The sequence below is a fragment of the Protobothrops mucrosquamatus genome, unplaced genomic scaffold (assembly GCF_001527695.2).
Source record: "Protobothrops mucrosquamatus isolate PMUCROS unplaced genomic scaffold, P.Mucros_1.0 scaffold1082, whole genome shotgun sequence".
Taxonomy (NCBI): domain Eukaryota; kingdom Metazoa; phylum Chordata; class Lepidosauria; order Squamata; family Viperidae; genus Protobothrops; species Protobothrops mucrosquamatus.
Window position 1 is genome coordinate 307,779 of NW_015387310.1, and position 25,149 is coordinate 332,927.

The 25,149-nt window shown below is 41.0% G+C and overlaps 1 protein-coding gene across 1 annotated transcript in view; it reads right to left on the minus strand.

The window, feature by feature from the left end:
* The window catches only part of IL16 (interleukin 16), a gene marked incomplete at its 5' end in the record, with an annotated part of 33,975 nt that extends 10,685 nt beyond the window's left edge, over positions 1 to 23,290 (minus strand). The window contains 13 exons of the mRNA XM_029284900.1: positions 3,920 to 4,103; positions 8,563 to 9,676; positions 10,417 to 10,555; positions 12,281 to 12,743; positions 13,580 to 13,686; positions 14,649 to 14,781; positions 16,796 to 16,913; positions 17,425 to 17,638; positions 18,059 to 18,132; positions 18,391 to 18,505; positions 19,547 to 19,657; positions 20,633 to 20,772; positions 23,182 to 23,290. Coding sequence (XP_029140733.1) covers positions 3,920 to 4,103; positions 8,563 to 9,676; positions 10,417 to 10,555; positions 12,281 to 12,743; positions 13,580 to 13,686; positions 14,649 to 14,781; positions 16,796 to 16,913; positions 17,425 to 17,638; positions 18,059 to 18,132; positions 18,391 to 18,505; positions 19,547 to 19,657; positions 20,633 to 20,772; positions 23,182 to 23,290 — 3,021 coding nt within the window. The remainder of the gene's footprint in view (positions 1 to 3,919; positions 4,104 to 8,562; positions 9,677 to 10,416; positions 10,556 to 12,280; positions 12,744 to 13,579; positions 13,687 to 14,648; positions 14,782 to 16,795; positions 16,914 to 17,424; positions 17,639 to 18,058; positions 18,133 to 18,390; positions 18,506 to 19,546; positions 19,658 to 20,632; positions 20,773 to 23,181) is intronic.
* Positions 23,291 to 25,149: the final 1,859 nt, after the last annotated feature.

Sequence of the window (25,149 nt, forward strand, 5' to 3'; positions counted from 1 at the left end):
TTCTCAGCCACAGCAGGTCCCCAACTTCCTGTCGACAAAACAGGAAGCACATAGCTGACAACACTTAGTTGCATCAAACTGCATTCTCTGGTACCTTTAGAGCTGTTCCATCTAGATCAGGGCTCCTCAAACTTGGCCAGTTTAAGACTTGTGGACTTCAACTCCCAACATGGCTGGCTGGGGAATTCTGGGAGTTGAAGTCCAGAAGTCTTAAAGGGGCCAGGTTTGAGGACCCCTGATCTAGAGAAACATAAAAGGTTTCATCTAGAACTCAACACAAAATCACCTTGGGCTTTCAAGTCGGACAAATGCTGTTGTTAGTTCAGCTTTATGCCATTAGATTCTGTAGTCAATCACACTCAGTTAGGATTTGGTTGAATACTGATTTATCTAAACCAGTGTTTCTCAACCTTGACAATTTGAAGGCATGTGGACTTCAACTCCCAGAATTCCACAGCCAGCATTGCTGGCTGTGGAATTCTGGGAGTTGAAGTCCACATGCCTTAAAATTGTCAAGGTTGAGAAACACTGATCTAAACACTGGGTTAAAATAACAGGGATTTCTTCTCTCTTTTTTTTTAAACCATCTTTTTTTTTTAGCCACTTTTTAAAAAATGTTTGCAGTCAATTCCTAAACTTTTTTTTTTTTTTTTAATCAAAATAGGGACTTGATTTACACATGCATTTCTGTTTCTGGAAAAATAAAAATGATGCTTTCAGAGGCTTAAATACAGTATTCTCCCCCTCCCCCAGTTCCCATTTGATTTGATTTGCATTTTCATTTGAAAGAGGAAGAGAACGTTGGTGAAATGTTCTTGGGTAAAGTGTGGTTTTCTTTTCTTTTTTTTTCTTTTAATATGTTTTATTGATTTTTAACGTACACCTTCATATTTGGTAAACATCGTGTTGTATGGATTAATGTTTGTTATACTAAGAAATGTACTAATTTAAGGTTGATAAAAGAGAATATTATTGGAAGAAGAGAAAAATCAAGGAAAGCTACGATGTGGAGTATGGAATTATAGAAACTAATTGTTATGATTGATTGTTTGTAAATATAAACCCGGACAACACACTGTTTACCAAACATTAATGGTGATTATGTTAAAAAAATAATAAAATATATTTAAAAAAAAGGAGTGAATTTTTATGAGGGGGATTCTCAAGTAAATAAGATATCTAACAGCTGTTTCCAAATCAATCAACAAGGTAATCAACAAGGTTGGACCCCACCTTCACAAAAGAGACATGTCCCCTTTATGTTATTACTTTTTATAGGAATAGGATAATAAGCCGCCTGGGAAAGCCAAGGGAAATCATCAAAACAATTAAAAAACGAAAATTAGAATATTTCGGACATGTGATGCGACACCCAGAAAAACATGGCCTACTCCATTTAATCCTCCAGGGAAAGATGGAAGGCAAACAAGGTCCAGGCAGAAGAAGAACATCGTGGCTTCAAAATCTAAGGGACTGGTTTGGACAAAACTCAGCAGCACTTTTTTGTGCGGCTGCTGATAAAAACAGGATTGCCAACATGGTCGCCAATGTCCGATAACGGATATGGCACAAGAAGAAGAAGANCCCTTCTCAAATCCTAACCCTTCTCAATCACTGTGCACTGGAAACTTTAACCTTTATTTGCCCACTGTGCCCTGGAAGAATCACGCAAAATGTACAGAATTACCTCAACCCTCCTAACCAATGTCCAGTGGAAAGACTTACTTATGATTCTTTTCTCTCTCTCTCTCTCTCTCTCTCTCTCTCTCTCTCTCTCTCTCTCAAATGCCCAGTCTGTTCCCACTCCCCCCCCCTTGCCTAATTCTACACAAATATTTCTTCCTCCACCACACCACCTTCTTTCCCTAGATTATTCTGAAATATTTTCTATTGAAGACCACAAAACTAAATCAAGGTACCTTCTGTGCATAGATTTCATCTTGAATGCCCTTCTCCACCCCCAACACTTATTCCTTTCCCGTTGTCAATACTCGGACTCACTGGAATCCATGGACGTTTCGCTTCCTGTGGACACTGAGGACTGAAGGGGCCCACTGGTGCTCCATTGTCTCTCTTTGGGCTTTCGTGTGACAATCACTGCCAGCCCGAGGTGCCGCGCTTTTCGCAAGATCTCCAGGGCTTCGGTGTGAGTGGCACCCTTAAGAGATTTCCCATTGATCGATAAGACCTCATCCCCTTTTTGGATAGTTCCTTCCTGCGTTGCTAGACCACTGGGGAAGACTTTGTGAACCTGTTACAAATTTCCGAAAGACGGAAAGACACGTCGTGAGGAAGTTTCCTTACCCGTCTTTTGTTTGCATCTTGAGAAGTAAGGTGGGTGAGATTTTTTTTTTAATTGCACTATAGAGTTTGAGAAGTGGAGGGCGTCAGCAAATTAAGCCTTAGTTCCATTTAAAAAGAGGATTAATTTATAACGTTCTTGTCAGCGCTAATAAAATAATATTGTGGGGATTTCTTTCCTTTTAAAAGACAGACAGGATCCTAGAAACAGAAAAGTTTTTGAATGTGTCTACGTGGTGGCAAATAAGCGGGAAAATTGTTCTCCTGTAAAGGAGAACATAAAAAGGAAGAAAGGAAGAAAAAAAGAAGGGAGGCAGACTAATATGATAATACAGAATGTGATTTTACTTTCTCTGGTTTAAATTTCATTATGTGCAACAAGATGAAGACCTGGTATGGTATAGTAGTGGGAGTGCTGAACTAGGAATGGAGAGACTGGGCTTCCAGCCTTCTTTGGATTATGAAAGAATCCATATGAGATGGGAACTGAAGCTATTCTCACAAAGGGTTTTTGATCTATCGAGAAGCGCCTCCGTAAAATAACCCACCTAGCAGATTACTTACGACAACAGTTTTGTTTTCAAGGTCTATTCCACCAGCCAAGCTAAACCCAAGGCCAATCCCTTCTTCTTTATGGAGAATCGTCACATGAATGTCACTGAGTTGCTGTGCAAAGCAAAATAATAATAATAATAATAATAATAATAATAATAATAATAATAATAATAATAATAATAATAATAATAGTAGTAGTAGTAGTAGTAGTAGTAGTAGTAGTAGTAGTAGTAGTAGTAGTAGTAGTAATAGTAATAGCGCCTTGGGTGCAATTCCAAAACAACTGGAGCACCACTTGAACACCATTGGCATTGACAAATTCGCCATTAGTCAATTGCAAAAGGCAGCCTTACTAGGAACTGCTTCCATCCTGCGACGAGATCTGTAATACCATCAAACATCCACATCTGTCTATCTCAGGTCCTTGAGAAGGACTTAATAGGTAGACAAAAATGCCAAATCCAGGCTGACTGTGTGATAATCATTATCATCATCATCATCATCATCATCAATAATAATAATAATAATAATAATAATAATACATCAAGAAACTGCAGCTTCCTGCAATAACTCCAGCAACATTACAAAAAAACTGCGTTACTCGGAACATCTTCTATTTTAAGGAGGTACCTGGTTGATACCTAGGATGCTGGCAGCAACCCGTGTCAACCATCAGCGCCAGCCAATTTGAATGTTCAGTTGACTGAGGTTCATGTTTAATGAATAAAAGATATTAATAATAATAATAATATAAAGAGGGTGAGGTGAGAAAAAGAAGATTCTGAATACTGCAAGTATTAAAGCATTCCTGAAATATTCATTCTCAGCTTCTGCTTCAAAAGTGAAAATGCAGCCCCTCCCTGTATAAATGAATCAGTGCTAGGGAATGGATGGATGGATGGATGGATGGATGGATGGACAGACGGATGGATGGACAGAGTAGTCCATCTTGCTGATACTATTGGCTCAGCTGGTTGAGAGTGATAAGGATTGTTGTATGAAACACCCACAGATTCCTGGTTAGGAGAAGCTATTGGAAAAGTTGAGAATGTCAGGGACTTGCCTTTAGTGTTGCTTCATCCAAAGCTTTCACCTCCTCCAGAAGCTTCTCCAGTTCTTCAGGAGTGAGCAGAGAGATGACAGCTTGCCCGGAGGTGCCCAGGGTTGGAGACGGACAGGATTTCTTCTTATCTTCCCTCTTCTCTTTGTCCGGTTGATTTGCTCTATAGTCTCTCAACTCAGAAAGGCTAGACAGTTTGGGAAGAGGAAATAAGAAATGCTGAATAAGAAGCAGTTGGATTCAATTTTGAAACTTCTCCTTTTTAATTTTTCTACTCCTTCTCCTCGTTACGGTCAAGCCACTTTCTAGGCTCCTATTACCACCACCAATTCACCCGTGTTTTTCAGAGATACCTTTTTTTTTGTTTAATTCACTTTTTAGCGCAAATGGAAATGTCAGAAAATCTGACAAGAATAGAGAATGGATCTTAATGATCAAAATCTGGATTCTGTAAGTTCTTCTTACGGTGTTACCGTCTTCTTACCTGCCCTAGCAAAGTATTTGAATTCAGAAATTGGGACCTATTCAGCAAGCCAGCAATGGCTTAACAGGGTACACCAGCATCACTTTCAATTCCTCCAAAGAGTTTCAAAATAATTTATGATTGTCTTCCAATATGCCAATGTCAGAATGTTTGGAGGGCAAAAATTATAGTCCTTCTTCTAGCTGCTGCCCCTTATTTTCACTCTCTTCAAAAGGGAATAAATGCAGAAATGTTGCAGTTTTGCAGAAATATAATCATCCTTCCATATCCTTANTATCTATCTATCTATCTATCATCTATCTATCTATCATCTATCTATCTATCATCTCTCTATCTATCATCTATCTATCTATCTATCTATCTATCTATCTATCTATCTATCATCTATCATCTATCTATCTATCTATCTATCTATCATCTATCTATCTATCATCTATAATCTATCATCTATCTATAATCTATCTCTCTATCTCTCTCTATCTCTCTCTCTCTCTCTCTCTCTCTCTATCTATCTATCTATCTATCTATCTATCTATCTATCTATCTATCTATATTATCTGTCTGTCTGTCTGTCTGTCTGTCTGTCTGTCTGTCTGTCTGTCTATCCATCCATCCATCCATCCATCCATCCATCCATCCATCCATCCATCCATCCATCCATCCATCTCTCAACGCTTGCTATGAGGAACAGCAGAAAAGCTAGAATTTGCAGGAACTTTATGTTCAAAGGCCTGAAGCCAGAACATAAAGTTCCTCCAAATTGGAAAACAGACTACCCACAAACGTCACAAAGCTGCTGCAGTTTAAAGAATCATTTACTGTGGTTTCAAATATCCCACAATTGAATCAGAAATAAATCATCTCAGCTCTCAAATACAGCCAACCTGGTGGTATTTCACAGTTGTTTTCAGGGGGGCTCAGAATTTGCAAAGTAGACGAGCTCATAAAGACCGGAGCCAGCCATTCTATATTTCAGGAAATACTGAATACAAGTGTTTGTTTCCTCTGAAACTCAGCCTCTTGCATCCACTGGGGGGGGGGGGGTTCTATATTCATCACACTTAGATTCCTGAAAGCCACATGTTCTCCCATTTGCGGGAAAGCTTTTTTCTCAGAACCTGCTTCAGAAATAAAGGGAGACTCGGCACGTTGAGATTTAAAAGCAGAAGAAATGAAAGTATAGGCCCTGGGGTCAAGGGGAGAAGAATATGCTGTAATTTCCTCAAATAAGCACGTGTGATGGAAGAGCAGAGGGCCTGAATTGCAACACAGAAGCTGGTGTCAAAAGAAAAGGTTTTCCAAGCAATTACTATTGAATCTGAACATTCAAACCCAGGTTAGGAAAATCCCTATTTCAAGCTGTGGGTTTTTATGACCACATTTTTTTCTACGGAAACCTAATTTGAGAAAACTTGGAAGTTTCACATTCTCTTTCATTGGATTGCTGTTGAATAATTCATTCGGAGGAAGGGCAGGGCTGAAATCAAAAAGCAACCTCCTAAATAATAATAGCTAAACTGTTCTCCGAGACCTCGTGTCAACAAAACCTCGCCAGGGCAAATGCAAACTTTAAGAAACGACCGCCAGATCAGCCTAAAGAGAAGCGAACGACGTCTAAAATCATATCGAATGGATGGATGCTGCAGAAGTGGAAGGCAAAAGCTTGGGTCTCTTAAAAAAGGTTAAAATCATGGCAAATGGACCGATGTTTGTTAATCTGAGATGGTTTGTTACTCATCCAAGCAACTTCATCAGTCAAAATAAAAAAAAAAAATTAGTTAGGTTGAGAATGACCCAACTCTTGCCATACCAACTGCAGGGGTTTCTGCCCAAAATGTATTGAAATATGTCCATGAAAAAAAAACCTGGATTATCTTTCAAACTGCCACCATTCCTGAGCAGAAACTCTCCTCTTCAGAATTCCCATGGACAACCCACAGCTAATCAACTAATGAAGGAGAGAAGCAACCTAGAACTAAGGAGAAACTTCCTGACAGTTAGAATAATTAACCAGTGGAACAACCTGCCTCCAGAAGCGGTGAATGCTCCAACACTGGAAGTTTTTAAGAAGAGACTGGACAGCCATTTGTCAGAAATTGTATAGGGTTTCCTGCCTGAGCAGGGGGTTGGACTAGATGACCTCCAAGGTCCCTTCCAACATTATTACTATTATTATTATTATTATTATTATTATTATTATTATTATTATTATTATTATTATTATTATTATTACTCTTCTAGGGACAAGGCCCATTCGAACTGATTAAGAGACAGCCTGCTTCATAAATTTATTTTACAAACCAAGAGAATTCCAGAGGAATCTACCTGACTTTCTTGAAAACAACACCTGCCAATAAATGATTAAATAAATAAAGCACAACGGATTTTAATACTGCATTCATTATAACAAGAATGGGGATCTGAAGATAAAAAAAAAACAGCCTTATCTAAAATTGCTGTGGGGACTGCGCTAGTAGAGCTGAATGAAGAGAAGCAGGGTAATCTTCAATTTCAGACAGGATCGGAAGAATATGCAAGATCCGTGGCCTTTATTCCTGAAATGTTCACAAAATGCCCCCTTCGCATCTCTTATCAACATTGGAGACATCAGTAAGGCAAATGCCATTGGTGGAGAGCACTTAAAAGCCTTCTTCCAATGTTAACATCTCTCCCAATTATTCTTTGTTTTCAGGGAAGATCTTAAACCTCCCATCGCCTGTTAGGATGCTTGGCCCGAACAAGACTTTTGTCCTTCGTTTCTGAAGGAAACTGGGGATAACAATTCGAAAGGTGCAGCGTGCTAAACCAGAGTTTTTAAAACCATGATTTGTTGATCATAGCTACAGAGTGTCCCAAAGGTGTTTTTTTTTTTTCAAGAGGCAACTGGACTTTTCTTACAGTGAGGACAATTAACCAGTGGAACAGCTTTGCCTTCAGAAATCGTGGGCGCTCCCATCACTGGAGATTTTTAAGAAGAGGCTAGACAGTCACTTGTCTGAGATGGTATAGGTTCTCCTGCTTGAGCAGGGGGCTGGACTAGAAGACCTCCAAGGTCCCTTCCAGCTCTATTCTATTCTTATTCTTTGTTTTTCTTGGAAGACGTTTCGCTTCTCATCCAAGAAGCTTCTTCAGTTCTGAATGTCAGAACTGAAGAAGCTTTTTGGATGAGAAGCGAAACGTCTTCCAAGAAAAAACAAAGAAAGTCCAGTTGCCTCTTGAAAAAAACACCTTTGAGACAACCATGACCTGGATGACTGAGAATCTCCACAGACACATAGCGACAGGGTCTAGTTCAGGGGTAGGCAACCTTGGCTCTTTTATGACTGGTGGACTTCAACTCCCAGAATTCCTGAGCCAGCATGGCTCAGCTTGGAAACCTCTCCCTTTCCCCTCAGCATGGCTGGCTCAGGAATTCTGGGAGTTGAAGTCCATGAGTCATAAAAGAGCCAAGGTTGCCTACCCCTGGCCTAGATGATAGGAAACTTGGCTCTTTTATGACTGGTGGACTTCAACTCCCAGAATTCCTGAGCCAGCATGAGGGAAACCTTGGCCCCTTCATGACTCGTGGACTTCAACTCCCAGAATTCCTGAGGCAGCATGGCTCAGCTTGGAAACCTCTCCCTTTCCCCTCAGCATGGCTGGCTCAGGAATTCTGGGAGTTGAAGTCCATGAGTCATAAAAGAGCCAAGGTTGCCTACCCCTGGCCTAGATGATAGGAAACTTGGCTCTTTTATGACTGGTGGACCTCAACTCCCAGAATTCCTGAGCCAGCATGAGGGAAACCTTGGCCCCTTCATGACTCGTGGACTTCAACTCCCAGAATTCCTGAGGCAGCATGGCTCAGCTTGGAAACCTCTCCCTTTCCCCTCAGCATGGCTGGCTCAGGAATTCTGGGAGTTGAAGTCCACGAGTCATAAAAGAGCCAAGGTTGCCTACCCCTGGTCTAGTTTAGCAATAAGACTAAGCCAACATGCGTAAGCGGGAGCATAATTCTAAGCTAAAGCCAAAATCACATGATAGCTTAGTATTATATGTGCATTTGTATAAAAGCAGACTTAAACTGCCAAGCCAATACTAAACCCAAGGGATTCTTTTTTTTTTGTTTTTTTTTGTTTAAATAGAAAGAAACACACCTTCAAAGTTACAAACAGAAAGACCTTACTTAAGAGAATAGCCAGTGTCCAGAGACTGAACTTCTCTTCCTGGAGGGGAAGCAATCTTGTCTTCTTCCCCGCAAGATTCGGAAACCCCTCCGTTGGCGGCTCCAGGGCTCTTCCTACTACAGCGAGGAGACTGAGAAGGAAAGCCGTCTAACGATTTCATCAACGCCGACGAGAAGTGATTGCTAATGGAATAGATTTTGCTGCATTTCTCCCCCTCGGCGCTGGTTTTCAACATCTCATAGGTCTGAGATGAAGTGAGTGGAAAGCTGCGTGCTCGTTGGCTGGGTGCTTTTGTGACCGGCGGGTCGAGTTCCGCATTTTGTGAGGCTGGAAGATTCAAAGATGAGTCAAGAGGGGTGCTGTTGTTCATCTTGGAAAGCGAAGCACCGTGATCCACAGAAGAAGAAGAAGACACGTTGGTTTGACTTTGTTCTAGAGAGGAGGGCAAGGGACCGCTCTCAGCGCCTCGGTGGTCAGTGTTACTGGTGGACACTGGCTGAGGATCAAATGTAGCAGATCTGGAAGCCTGCCTACTCGAAGCTTGCTCTTTTTCAGTGGGCAGCTTTGGACTCAACTTCCGAGTTCCCTTCTCAGGAGACTGAGGAGTGCCCAGATTTTCAAAAGAGCTTATTCTCTGCTTTATTGATGATCCTCTAGGTCTAGGGGAGGTCCGGATGATCTTGGTAATGCAGCTCAGCTCATTGTCAGATAGGCTCTGATGCTCAGTGCTACTGCTTCGGAGAGTTTTTGCCTCTGAACTTCCTTTTTGGAGTCCCTTGAGGCTCTGGCGGAACCAAGCTGGTTTGGGTGCTACAGGTGGACCTTTCTTCACAAAGTCACCTTCCTCTGACATGGAAGAGGCTTTGGGATCACTCTCCTCGGTGTCTGATGGCTTCAGGGCGTCTCCTGAGCGATGTAAGGCTGGCTCACCATCTTTGCTCTCGATGCCACGAGGCATGTTTAAGCTGCACCTTTCTTCAGCCATGCTGGGGTTAAACAAGCTTTTGATGCAGTCGGAAATTCTCACCCAAGGATCTTCGGTTGTCGTCTCCAGGCTATAATCCACCCTCGCTTGTCTTCTGAGGGCAGGCCTTGTAGATGGGTCTGTCTTCCCTGGAGTGGCAGAAAACACTAAGATGCATCATATGATTTAAAAAAAAAAATATGTCAGCTCTCGCCAAGGGGACCATTCTGAATTCAAAGTTGCCCTGTAGGATTACAGTTCCTGCACGCTTGTCAGCAAGGTCCACCGAACTCAATTTTACCCAAGGAACTCTACAAAAATTGGTTTGCATGTGTGCCACTAACAATCCTGGAATTGCTCCCTTGCAGCCCTATCCCTGTGAGTGAAATTTATTTCCAAGTAAGCAAAAAACTGAGAAAATCTCTTTCAGGTGGAGCTAGCTGTCCATGCAGTTTTTATGATAGCAACAGAGGCGCAAGGTCATTATCTTCTTCTATTTTTTTTTTTTTTAAAAAATTCAAATGTAATCATGGGAATTCCTGGTGGTCTCCAATACAAGGGCTAACAAATCCCAAACCTCCTTAGCTTCTGAGCCTAGACAAAGTTCAGGTGTGCCACCAGCTGAGAAACTTCCAGGTAGACACAGTTACTAACCTACATAGTTGCGCAGTTAGATAATCCCACTTCGTTATATTAATTTTGAGTGCAATCCCAGACAGATTTATTCAGATGTTTGCAGAAAACTGCCTGCCAATCTGCAGTCTTGGTCATAATAACCATCACTTGCCCAGGATTGCAAAGCTGGAATTTGCAAAATAATTCCTATCTCCCATTTAAAAGAGACTCCTTGATGAACGCTGACTTTCCATTGCAGAGAACCGAATCTTACCTTTGTTGTTTTTCTTTTCCTGATCTGCAGCTCCCGGGGACACCTTCAGCTGTTCTGCAGCTCGTGGAGCTAAGGAACTTGCAAATGCGCCGTGCGTTACAACCGTCTTATTTCTCAGCCACAGCAGGTCCCCAACTTCCTGTCGACAAAACAGGAAGCACATAACTGACAACACTTAGTTGCATCAAACTGCATTCTCTGGTACCTTTAAAGCTGTTCCATCTAGATCAGGGCTCCTCAAACTTGGCCAGTTTAAGACTTGTGGACTTCAACTCCCAACATGGCTGGCTGGGGAATTCTGGGAGTTGAAGTCCAGAAGTCTTAAAGGGGCCAAGTTTGAGGACCCCTGATCTAGAGAAACATAAAAGGTTTCATCTAGAACTCAGCACAAAACCACCTTGGCCTTTCAAGTCTGACAAATGCTGTTGTTAGTTCAGCTTTATGCCATTAGATTCTGTAGTCAATCACACTCAGTTAGGATTTGGTTGAATACTGATTTATCTAACTAGTGTTTCTCAACCTTGACAATTTTAAGGCCTGTGGACTTCAACTCCCAGAATTCCACAGCCAGCATTGCTGGCTGTGGAATTCTGGGAGTTGAAGTCCACATGCCTTAAAATTGTCAAGGTTGAGAAACACTGATCTAAACACTGGGTTAAAATAACAGGGATTTCTTCTCTCTTTTTTTTTAACCATCATTTTTTTTTTTTGCCACTTTTTAAAAAAAATTTGCAGTCAATTCCTAAACTTTTTTTTTTTAATCAAAATAGGGACTTGATTTACACATGCATTTCTGTTTCTGGAAAAATAAAAATGATGCTTTCAGAGGCTTAAATACAGTATTCTCCCCCTCCCCCAGTTCCCATTTGATTTGATTTGCATTTTCATTTGAAAGAGGAAGAGAACGTTGGTGAAATGTTCTTGGGTAAAGTGTGGTTTTCTTTTCTTTTTTTTTCTTTTAATATGTTTTATTGATTTTTAACGTACACCTTCATATTTGGTAAACATCGTGTTATCTGGGTTAATGTATGTTATACTAAGAAATGTACTAATTTAAGGTTGATAAAAGAGAATATTATTGGAAGAAGAGAAAAATCAAGGAAAGCTACTATGTGGAGTATGGAATTATAGAAACTAATTGTTATGATTGATTGTTTGTAAATATAAACCCGGACAACACACTGTTTACCAAACATTAATGGTGATTATGTTAAAAAAATAATAAAATATATTTAAAAAAAAGGAGTGAATTTTTATGAGGGGGATTCTCAAGTAAATAAGATATCTAACAGCTGTTTCCAAATCAATCAACAAGGTAATCAACAAGGTTGGACCCCACCTTCACAAAAGAGACATGTCCCCTTTATGTTATTACTTTTTATAGGAATAGGATAATAAGCCGCCTGGGAAAGCCAAGGGAAATCATCAAAACAATTAAAAAACGAAAATTAGAATATTTCGGACATGTGATGCGACACCCAGAAAAACACGGCCTACTCCATTTAATCCTCCAGGGAAAGATGGAAGGCAAACAAGGTCCAGGCAGAAGAAGAACATCGTGGCTTCAAAATCTAAGGGACTGGTTTGGACAAAACTCAGCAGCACTTTTTTGTGCGGCTGCTGATAAAAACAGGATTGCCAACATGGTCGCCAATGTCCGATAACGGATATGGCACAAGAAGAAGAAGAAGATAGGAATAGGAATAGGGTGGGATCAGGGTTGGGGTTGGGATTTGCGTTAGGGTTAGGGTTGGGGTTAGGGTTTTTACAAATAACATTTTCAATATTTAGCAAACAACATAATGCCTGGGTTCATGTGCTTAAAGAAAAAAAACCCCAATGAATAATAGATATCTTGTCTTACCTGAGTGTTTGAAGATGGTGGGACTTCACTCTCAGGCAGACTGGGCCTGTCTTTCATCTCTCTGATCGTTTGCTCATTATCAGGGCAATCCTGTTTGAAATACTTCCTTGGTGGGGGTTTGGGTTTGATGGACCGGGGTTTTCTAACCAGGATCTCTGTGCATTTTTTAGCAGCATGGGGTGAAAGGGGGTTGACATCTTGAGATACTGACCGGGAAGACTCATTTCGTAAACTCATTTCAGAAAACGAATGTCGGGAGCCTGGCGGCTGTGTAATCGCTACATCCAGATGATGGTCTTTTCCTGGGCCGTTGGTCAACTGATAAAGCAGGCCATTTCCACAAGAGGACCTGGGGTTGTAACTGCTATCACTGCTGGAACGGATCATTGGCTTTTGAGAAGGGTGGTTGAGGTGGGCATCATTCTTCTCCAAGTATTTTTCACAGGGAGCTTTCTTAAGCCAGCTGCCCCCTGCATTAAAAGTAGAACACGGACACGGTCAAACACTGCAGGGAAGAGATACAAGGTAATGGCTAGAATCCAAAGTCCTTCCCAAATGGTTCTGTGCATCCCAAAGGGCCTGGGATTTTGTTTGAGGATTTCAGTAGCCCTTTCCAACACAGCTTACTTGCGTGGCAAAGCATGAAGGTTGCAAAAGGTCTATGTTATCACCTGGGAAGCTGCAGTTCAGAGTTTAAAAATCTCCACTGGATCACTCTGTGCCAAGGAACTAATCTAAATTCTTTCTCGTTATTGATAACTGTCCAATATGGTATTGATTTTACCCTGTGGTCCACTAAAATTAATGCCTGCTTTACTAATACAAAATCAACGGCCACATTATTATTTTTTATTTCTATTACAATTGCTCAAAGAACAATTAAGGTTTTCTTGGTGACGGTGAAGGTGATGATTCCTTATTTTACGGTCTGAAAGTCTTGGAGTAATGATACTATCAAAGAAGATGCATTTCAACCCAATTCTTTCTGGCTTTGGGTGGAGAGGGTTGTATGTTACAATAGGGATGTTATATCCAGAACGTTCTAACCCTTTTTTACATCTTAGGAAAACAAAGAACAAAACCCATTAAGTCAGTTTAGGTTCAGATCGAAGGAACTGCTGGATTGTATTTTTAAAACTGTAGTTCAGTATTCTTTGCTATTTTGTCCCGTAAGATCTGGTTTTCTCTCTGTGATATCTGGGTACCAACTGTAGTAACAGGTTGATGGACCACAAAAGTCTCTAAGCTGTTCTGGCCTGGTTGGATACTTAAACAGCATGGCAAATTATTTGTATCTACATTAAGGGGAAATCCTTACCTTCTGCATTCCAGTGGAATCTGTCTCTTTCAAACTTGTTGCTTTCCATAGCATTGGAAACAGCATCCTTTAGCTGCTGTTCAGAAACCTGCAAGAGGCCACAGGCCATCAAACCATGCTGAAAATTTTAAAGACTGGCAAGAGTCTGCTTTAATTTCCATTTCCACAATACTTTGTAATCACCTAACCACCACTTTGAAGTCTCCCCTAGAACTATGGGTGGGCTTCACTATTACATTCTATTAAATTCTGAAGATCAGCCTTTTGCCCAAGGTTTCAGTGAAGATATCTAAAGGGGGTTACTCACTGCAGAACGATACTTCATGCCAAGACTTGTTAACAACTCAACTTTGGGGTCTCCGTTGATCTAATGAAAAATAACCATCTCCGATTTTATATATAGTTTTTTGCAGCACTTTGGGTCCAAAAACAGCAACATACTTTAGAGCAAGGGTCTTCAAACTTGGCAACTTTAAGACTTGTGGACCTCAACTCCCAGAATTCCTCAGACAGCCCTGGCTGACTGAGGAATTCTGGGAGTTGAAGTCCACAAGTCTTAAAGTTGCCAAGTTTGAAGAGCTCTGCTTCAGAGAACACAATATTAGGACTGTCTGCAGCTTCTTAAAACTACTGCATCTTTCCCCCCCCCAAAAAAGAGATGCAGCTGCTTTAAGGAGTTTCATAGAGTCGCTATACGCATGTCTTATGCATTCTGAAGCATCTTTCCCCCTTCATCTTTGAAGTGCTACACAACATTAATTTTAAGCAATAAGAATTAAAATACATGGTTGCTGTTAAGGGACAACAAAAATGAAAGAAAGAGAATGGCCAAGAGATTCCAAAGAAGGATGGTCAACACCTTTGCAAGGCTAGAGGCCTCAGCAGATACCTGATAAAACTCAGACTGGATTTAGGTTCTCCACAACTTTGCCAACAAGTGTTCTTGGTACTTGTGTGGCTTTTTTGGGGGGAGGGGAGGGCTACTTTGGCAGTTGTCCCAGTGCTTGGAGATCATTAAAATATATACATTTCTTTCATTTTCCACCTTACCTGTGGTTCAGGATGCCTGCTAATGATAATTTGCACAATGCCAGGATTGCAGTGGCTTAGGACAGCATGAACTTCACTAAGGGTCATTGTTTGAACCGATGCCTCGTTGATTTCCACTATTTCATCTCCACCTCTTCGAGAAGATTGACATTAAAAAAAACAAAACAAACACCAAGTGTTAACCTTAGCATTGTCAACATCGTATATTTTTTGCAGACCTGAAACATTACCAATGTGGTTTCTATTTGCTACTTTAGGATTCCAAACACGAAGCCTGAAGCCCAAAGGATTTTAGCTTGTCTTCTACTGTCAAATGAGTAATCCATGTATAGGCCAATTAAGGCAGCAGATTTCAACTTCTTCCTCTCACACTCTTTTTGATATAAAGGGGACATGTCTCTTTTGTGAAGGTGGGGTCCAACCTTGTTGATTACCTTGTTGATTGATTTGGAAACAGCTGTTAGATATCTTATTTATTTGAGAATTCCCCCCTCATAAAAATTCACTCCTTTTTTAAAATATATTTTATTACTTTTTTTTAACATAATCACCATTAATATTTGGTTTATATTTACAAATAATCAATAACAATTAGTTTCTATAATTCCATGCTCCACATAGTAGCTTTCCTTGATTTTCTCTCCTTCCAATAATATTCTCTTTTATCAACCTTAAATTAGTACATTTCTTAGTATTTTAGTAGATCGCAATGGAATACAAACATTTTTCTAGTATTTCTACAAGTAACAGCCACCTCCCTATGAAGCTTCTTTTCTAATTAATCTTCTTCATCCCCTTATCATAGATCCTGTCATTAAAGTTCTTACTTCAATTTATTTTCCCCACCATGTTAAAAAACATTTTTACCAGTTACGATTTTCTTAGAGTTAATTGCACTTAAAATATTTAAGTCTTTTTCCTCATACAAGCCATCCCAACAGTTTTACATTTCTCATATCTTAAAACAGAAGAAGAAGAAGGAGGAGGAGGAGGAGGAGGAGGAGGAGGAGGAGGAGGAGGANGAAGAAGAAGAAGAAGAAGAAGAAGAAGAAGAAGAAGAAGAAGAAGAAGAAGAAGAAGAAGAAGAAGAAGAAGAAGAAGAAGAAGAAGAAGAAGAAGAAGAAGAAGAAGAAGAAGAAGAAATAATAATATACTACTTGAAAAACACTCACTCCTTCTAAGTTAGTTGGTTGGGTCACTGTTAATACAGCAACAGCACTTAGAGAAAGCCAAGCCCCAAAGCTTAGGGACCACTGCTTAACAGCATTTTACAATGTCAGTTTACAATGTCAGCATATTGCCCCCAACAACCTGGGTCCTCCTAGGACAAGCTAATCCACCTCCCACTGCATTTAAGTGTGTTATGTGAAGAAGGTCAATGGTTGTTATCTCTTGCCCCTGTCTCACTGACAGAGGGAGGCCCAGCTGAACAGAAAGGGTTCGACAAAGATTGACTCATGGCACAGAGAAAGAATACCCAGGCTCCTGTTTTTGGTTTCATCTCACTCTTACTTCTCTAAACTTTCTCCGGATGCTCTGCTTTGCAAGAAGCAGAGCCTTGGCACAGAATTTAGCAGCTATGTTGTGCTTACAGTTTCTTTCTTTGTTGTTGTTGCAGCCTGGTCTTTCACTTTGCAGGGGAATTTCAATATTGAGATATTTCAAGGAAAGCAAGAAAGAGAGGGAGGAAGGGAGGGAGGGAGCAAGAGGGAGGGAGAAGGAAGGAAGGAAGGAAGGAAGGAATAAAGAAAGAGGAAGGGAGGGAGAAAGAGGGAGAAGGAAGGAAGGAAGGAAGGAAGAAAGAGAGAAAGAGGGAGAAGGAAGGAAGGAAGGAAGGAAGGAAGGAAGGAAGGAAGGAAGGAAAGAAAGAATAAAGAAAGAAAGGGAGGGAGAAAGAGGGAGAAGGAAGAAAGAAAGAAAGGAAGGAAGGAAGGAAGGAAGGAAGGAAGGAAGGAAGGAAGTTTTGCAATGCATGTGGATGAATTGAGTTTGCCCATAACGATTGTAAGGTATGCCCTTTTTTTCCAGGCAAAAAATTAGATTGGCTTTGGAATAGAAAAACAAACGTGGCACTGTAACCTCTCACCTTTTGAAAAAGTGGGAAGTGAATGTCAGAAAACTTTGGAAATTATTCAGTCTTGACCTACCTGAGCCTCCCATCCATGTGAGCCACAGACCCGGGCGAAAGAGTGTGGATGAATATCCCTGAAATGTACCGGGAGTAAGGGATGCTGCACAAGCCAATGCCGAGGCCCACACCAGCCTCTGTGGAAAATATATTAAAAAGAGAAGGAGAGGCAAAGAGGAAGTGAGCTATCCAAATGATCAAGGAATTGTGCCACTTTCCTCTATAGTCACTCTATGTCAATAACAAGTATTAGGCTTGCCTCTATCCTCAACCATTCAGCATTTCTGCATGCGTGCCTGGTAGCTTGGTCCACAAAGGGTGCGAAGCTGTGGTTTGTTTTACCACGATTTCACATGCCAGAATAGTACACACATATTAAGACATTAAAACTGGTCTGCAAGCCACCACAGCCGAGTAGATGTGCTAGGCTAGCCAAATAAGTTATTTTTTTTTTTAATGAATCCAGTCATTGTATTAGAATGATTGCTCTCTCAAATCCTGCCAAACCAGAAGGTACTTTTGGCACAGCATCACCCAAAAATAAGGGGGGGGGGAAAGGCTCAGAGGGACAGTATATTTGAGCCAAGTCTATTCTGGAAACACTTGAGGGGTTTTTTGGGGGGGAGGGTTGCTATATTTACTGCTCACCTTTATTTAAGGAAACTTCCATCATGATCCTGTCATTGGGGTTCATGGTGCTCAGAGGAAACGCTGGGCTTTCTGGACCAAAAGAGCTGTTCTCCTTGGTGATGCACATGCTGGTACTTAGAGAACGACAAAGGTGAGATGATAAATAGCTGGTGGCCGAAGATGGAGTGCTGAAGCTTGTTCGAACGGTGAGTGTGAGGAGACCCTTCTTGGCCTGCTAGAAATAAGGAAGCCTTGTGAGAAGAAGGACGAGAAGAACATGAAACAGGAGGAGGAGGAGGAGGAGGAGGAGGAGGAGAAGAAGAAGGAGAAGAAGAAGAAGAAGAAGGAGAAGGAGAAGGAGAAGGAGGAGGAGAAGGAGGAGGAGAAGGAGAAGGAGAAGAGGAGGAGGAGGAGGATTGTGGGGTCCTTGGTGCTCTCTGAGCTTGGTTGTTTTCTTGCAAACATTTCATGAGGCAACTAGCTAACATTGTCAGTGCTAGAAGGGAGGAGGAGGAGGAGGAGGAGGAGGAATACATGAAAGAGAAGGGGAAGGAGAAGCAGGGGAAGGGGAAGGGCAAGAGTAGGGGGAGGAGAGAAAGAAAAGGAAGAGGAGAATTCATGTAGGAGAAAAAACATTGCACAGGGCCATCACCTTAAATTTCTGCAAAGCTTCATGGTGTGTGAGTCCGTGCATTGACTCTCCATTCAATTCCAGGATTTCATCTCCTGTTGCATCAAAATAAACAATCTTATTAGCTAGTTTTTGGCACCTGCATTTCATCAGCTTCTCACCAAGGTTCACTAACCATTACACACACACACATGCACACTTTCCCCATAGGATAGCTGTACATAAGATCAAACCCACTAAACCCACTCATTTTTTCCCCCCAAGATAGACCTTCAGATGTTTACAGAAACCTTCTGTAAACCAAACCGTCCAGTTCCAATTCATTCAAAGGCGGGGGGGCAACGTTATCCTACCTTCCTGCAACCGTCCATCTGCAGCAGCTGCTCCCCCAGGAAAGATTGTCTTCACATAGATGCCAATGGGGCCATAAATGCTGTCTTGGCCACCCACAATGCTGAAACCCAATCCCTAATGGGCAGGAACAAAGGGGGCATTTTACTTGATTAATCACCTGCTCCTTTTACTAACTGCTTAAACAAGCAATGAAAACACTTCTGTTTGTGAAAAGTTCCTGGAGGAAAAAATGTTTTTATTGGCCTTCAACTCTGAGCAGTAAAGTTGCGATACAGATACACATGGGGGGTGGGGGGAACCCCCAAATGTAATAGGAAGGAAAGTTTCTCTCCTTTACTCCCCTAATTGTGAAACTAGAACCTATCCTACCCTCAACTCCAAAAAGTGCTGGGAATTTATTCTTAAGTAGCCGTGGATGAATCAATGCTCCTGTTGGTTCAGGATGGTTTTCCTTGCATGCATTTATAGATCTGCACCATTCAAATCCCGCACATTTCAATAACATTTAAAATCTATGGGGAAAAACAACAATGTCTTGCTTCCTGCTTAGAACGGACTTTTATTATTGGAATGAAGGAGTGGTTCAATTCATCACAGAATTAGTAGCCAGTTGCAGAAGCATGCACAGAGCGGGTCATTTTTGGATAGTTATTTTTTAATGCCTTTTCAAGAACAATAAGGATAACAGTATATTATTGCACTGAGCCCCTGATTTGTTAGGATGAAAGAGCAATCTTGAAATTGTAAACAGAAACGAAATCTGCCAGTACACGATGCGATTCTCCAGACCAGTGCTTCTCAACCTAGACAACTTGAAGACGTGTGGACTTTAACTCCCAGAATTCCTCAGTTACATGGCTGGGGAATTCTGGGAGTTGAAGACTACAGGTCTTCAAGAAGTCAAGGTTGAGAAACATTGCTGTAGACCAGGGGTAGTCAACCTTGGCTCTTTTATGACTCGTGGACTTCAACTTCCAGAATTCTGGGAGTTGAAGTCCACGACTCATAAAAGAGCCAAGGTTGACTACCCCTGCTGTAGACCAATCTCTCCCTTAAAGGAAGACTGGAGTTTTAAAAAATGGACTCCAGGAAACCATTTTGGTCCCAGTGTTCCTATATATTATCCAAGAAAGACATATAAAGCAGAGATCTCACCTTTCCTTGACCTTTCATTAGAACAATGTTGGAGATCATGGAGGCCTGTAAACCTGAAGATGTGGACATGAGGTGGGCGGTACTTAGTGAGCGAGATGATCTGGAGAGAGGCTACAGTTGAAAGAAGCAGCAAGGAAAGGTTAGTATAATACTGGAGGAATTTTTTAAAAATTATATTTTTATTTAAAGTATCCCAATTTTCGCCTACAACGGAGTTGTGAATTATATGCTGGTGACATATCTTTCATCATTCTTCATAACCAGTGAGGATGGTAGTTGTAACCTACAATCAGGCTCCAAATGGCTCTATTGCATCCACATCTCCTCAAGGTTTCTGTTGGTGCCATGCAGAGACTTGAATCCTGCCTCTTTTTTCCTGTCTTTATCATTCAAAATTTGCTTTCGGAAATCTTTTTCAGAGAAGGAGAGTTTCCTCTGAGTGAAACTCTCCTAGCTGGAGGGTTCTGTTCTTGCCTTTATTTAATTAGGAAGTCGCCAGGGATGTGTATTAATGGCCACTTCCTAATTATATAAGTGCAAAAACACCACACACATAACAAATTATCTTTAACTGAACAATCCTCGCTCTCTATCAGTCTCCTAGGCAGAGAGAGGCGTAGCCCAGCCCTTGAAAAACTGCTGGAGAATCTCTCCTTTCCCTGGATAAGTTCAGGAAAAAATACCCTCCCAAGTTTTGAGGTGGAGAATTCCTGAAGACCAACCCTGGTTCAGACCTTATTTCAATTCTAACTTGCTCATCCAGCAACTAAACGATTCTAACCGATTCTGCAAACAGAGCAGCAATATGCATTTCACTGAGGATTTACAGTCCTTCACGGATGCTGAAGGTAAAGGAAGGTGGAACAAACATCATTTGGAGATGCAGGTGATGTTCTCCTTGGTCCATGGAAGTGACCTCCTTCTTCTGAGGTCAAGGACTTCTGGAAAACAGGCTGCTTTGTTGTAGGGCAGTCTAACCAGGAAGGAAATGTTTGGCCCGAAAGCTGCGTTTCCATCTGCATTGTCATTTCTTGACCGTTCTACAGATGGAGCGCTAAAGTCCGGTGGGCTTCCTTTTCCTCTTACCTTGACAGCTGTTTTTCCTGCTGCATTCTCCAGCTGTTGAGAGAATGACTTTCTGTTGCTATAAAGGGACTGTCTGTACCGAGAGGCTGACTTCTTGACCACAGAGCAATCAACGTCTCCTATCCAGTATGGACTAGCACCTTAAGAGGGGGGGAAAAGTAGACTGAACTGAATACTTTATTTGGCCAAGTGATGTTAGACACACAAGATGTTTGTCTCACAAATCATCATCATCATCAACATCATCATCATCATCATCATCATCATCATCATCATCATCATCATCATCATCATCATCATCATCCCGATAAGGGGAAGTAGTAAAGAAGATAATGAGAACGATAAAAATAATACTGCAGCCATACTACATGGGTAAATATATAATAATAATAATAATAATAATAATAATAATAATAATAATAATAATAATAATAATAATAATAATAATAATAATAATAATAGTAAAGTTGGAAGGGACCTCATCTAGTCCAATCCCCTGCTCAGGCAGAAAACCTTATACCATTTCGGACAAATGGCTGTCCAGTCTCTTCTTAAAAACTTCCAGTGTTGGAGCATTCACCACTTCTGGAGGCAGGTTGTTCCACTGGTTAATTGTTCTCACTGTCAGGAAGTTTCTCCTTAGTTCTAGAGAGAGACACTAGACAACATTGTGGGAATTAGGTGTTCAGCAGAGTGATGGCAGGAAAGAAAAAACTGTCCCTGTGTCTCTAGTAGTTTTGGCCTGCAGTGCCCTCTAGCGCCATCTTGAGGAGAAGAGTTGAAACGGTTTATGTCCAGGATGTGATGGGTCTGCAGATATTTTCTCAGCCCTCTTTCTGACCCATGCAGTAGGTCTTCCGTGGAAGGCATGGTGATTGCAGTTGTCCTTTCTGCAGTCCTAACTATCCGTTGGAATCTGTACCTGTCCTGTTTGGTTGCTGTACCAAACCAGATAGTTATAGAAGTCCAGCAGTGTTCTTCTATAGCAGATAGCGGGGTTCCAATATCTCAGGGGCTGCCCCAAAGAAGAGGGAGTCAAGCTATTCTCCAAAGCGCCTGAAAGCAGGACAGGAAGCAACGGGTGGAAACTAATCAACGAGAGAAGCAGCCTAGAACTAAGGAGAAACTTCCTGACAGTTAGAACAATTAACCAGTGGAACAACCTGCCTCCAGAAGCGGTGAATGCTCCAACACTGGGAGTTTTTAAGAAGAGACTGGACAGCCATTTGTCTGAAATGGTATAGGGTTTCCTGCCTGAGCAGGGGGTTGGACTAGATGACCTCCAAGGTTCCTTTCAACATTATTTATTATTATTATTGATCATCGCACAGTCAGCCAGATGTTCAGACTGGATTTGGCATCTTTGTCTACCTATCAAGTCCTTACCAAGGACCTGGGATAGGCAAATGTGGATGTTTGATGGTATTACAGATATCATCGCAGGATGGAAGCAGGTTTTTTTTTAATAATTTTTTTTTAAACCAACAAAACAAAACAAAACAAAACATAACACACATACACAGACAGTGTATACTCCTCCCTTTTTTTTAACAGCAATTTCGTAATGGTAATCTTCTATTATTTACATTTTCCCCCTTATTCTTCTTTAGAATATTTGTCTTTGTTGTCCCGTTGTTTTTATTATACACACATTTTCCACTTTTGACCTTTCCACATTTATTCTCCTCTATTATTTCTAGTCTCCAACCAGTCATACCACTTGAAGCAGTTTTTTATTATTATTATTATGGATCATCGCACAGTCAGCCAGATGTTCAGACTGGATTTGGCATTTTGTCTACCTATCGAGTCCTTACCAAGGACCTGGGATAGGCAGATGTGGATGTTTGATGGTATTACAGATCTCGTCGCAGGATGGAAGCAGTTCCTAATAAGGCTGCCTTTTGCAATTGACTAATAGCGAATTTGTCAATGCCAATGGTGTTCAAGTGGTGCTCCAGTTGTTTTGGGATTGCACATTATTATATTATTATTATTATTATTATTATTATTATTATTATTATTATTATTATTATTATTATTATTACAAATGATAGACTCAATAATTCTTCTGTCAAACTGTATCAGCAGCTCCTGGCATAGTTTGAACTTCCTGAGTGGATGCAGGAAGACATTCTTTCTTGGGTCTTTTTAATGATGGTTTTAATGTTAGGTGTCCATCTCAAGTCCTGGGAGATTATAGAACCCCCAAACCTGAAAGATTCCAGTGCTGATACTGTGCGTTCAATCCCAGGAAGAGGTGGTGGGATAGAAGGCTCCTTCTAAAATCCACTCTCATCTCTACAGTTTTAAGCATGGTAGAGATAAACAACCTGGCTGCATTTCTTTCCAGAACATTCCTACTTCACCGTTTTTAATAGGCATCTGCAAGCATCTCCTTCCCTTTCCTATCGTCATCTCCAGAATGGGAATCATTAGATTGCTACACTTTGTGCAGATCTTGGTGCAGCAAGGCCGAATCAATGTCAAGTGTGTATATTATGCACATCTGCGTGCATCTGTACGTAGCCTAAACTGCAGAAACTTACTGGCTGAATTGCTGCGCGTCCGCTGGCATTTGGCTTTCGTCTGCAGAATGGATCCATTTGGCAGGTCATGTTTAGTCGGCTGCTCTTTATGAGGGCCACTGGACGATTCCTGGGAGAATTGGGGGGGGGGGAAAGGCACAACATCTTAAGTATCTGCAATGATTTAAAAGTAGGCTGTGTGTTGGTGTCAACATTCACCCCTAGGTAAACAATGAGAGCCCACTCTGGCATTAGCCTAAAACGTGAACAATCCCTTTTAAACTAAATCAAGTTTGTTTTTTTTTCAAACTTGGCAACTTGAAGATGGGTGGACTTCAACTCCCAGAATTCTCCAGCCAGCACTGGGGAAAAACACTGACCTAAATGGTAGCGGGAGAAAAGATGGGACCCTTCCCCACTTCTCAGTCACATCCAGGCAAGGATTCCTTAATCCTTTTGACAGGCTCTTAATACTGAGCCTTTGGTTCGGAGCCCACTGCAGACACAAACTGCATGGGTTTCTGCATTCGCTGCACCTTACATAAATGGAAGTTTCACAAAAGGTCTCTTGGCAAATTGGAAGGTTATGAGCAAGATGGTGCAGACACATTACAAAACTCTAGGCCTGTCACTGCGATGTGCGTGCCCTGTGGGAAATTGCAGATTTAAAATCAGTAACAGGCAACGCTGATAAGGAAGAGGCCCCATTAGTTAAATACACTGAACACCAATATACTTGGTGCTTTCTGAGGTTGCTTGTTTTCTTGCAGACATTTCATTACCCAAACTAGTTAGCATCATCCGGGCTAATCCGGGCTAGTTAAATACTCTATAGCCAAAAATGGGAATAGGCACAATTGTACATGTGCTTTAACCTGTGGCCATTGCTTTGCGTATGCAACCTTGGCAGGGATGAGTAAATGAATGGATGACAATAGTAGTGAGAAGTCCAGTCTCTCCCCAGTCATTTGTATCAGAGAGGAGAACAAATGTTACTCATGACCGTGAAGGGCACTTAGAGTTAATTCTTTAGAATAGAATAGAATAGAATAGAATAGAATAGAATAGAATAGAATAGAATAGAATAGAATAGAATAGAATAGAATAGAATAGAATAGAATAGAATAGATAAGGAATGGAGAATAGAATAGATATGGAATGGAGAATAGAATAGAATAGAATAGAATAGAATAGAATAGAATAGAATAGAATGGAATGGAATGGAATGGAATGGAATCAAACAGGTTGTAGAATAGAATAGAATAGAATAGAATAGAATAGAATAGAATAGAATAGAATAGAATAGAATCAAACAGATAATAGAACAGAATAGAATCAAACAGACAATAGAATAGAATAGAATAGAATCAAACAGATTGTAGAATAGAATAGAATAGAATAGAATAGAATAGAATAGAATAGAATAGAGCTGGAAGGGACCTTGGAGGTCTTCTAGTCCACCCTCCTGCTTAAGCAGGAGAACCTATACCATCTCAGACAAGTGACTGTCTAGCCTCCTTTTAAAAATCTCCAGTAATGGAGATTTTATATTATAAATTAATAAATTATAAATTATAGACTATAAATTAATAAAAACTGTAACATCAGGGGGAAACATCCCCCCCACACACAAAAGCTGGACCTGAGTTCTTGACATAGAGCGTTCTTCGTAAAGGCTGAGTTCCTTTCTCCTGCAGCAGATGGCGTCTTGGTTAAGTCAGCTGAACCTTGCCGTTAATCTTCCGGGATGACCGAATTAATACTTTTACTGTTTTTCTTCTGGCACTGCTCCTCTGCTGCAGGGCAGGTAGAATTTAAACTGGTGAATCCCCCTCCCACCCTGTTTCCCCTCCCCCATAGGTTGATGCAGTGCTTTTTGTCTAAAAAACAAACAAAAAAAAAAGGTGCCGGAACTCACACACATCATACCACCTGCCTTGCCTACCCTGCAAGGTTCCATCCAAAAAAGGTGCCGGAACTCCGTTCTGG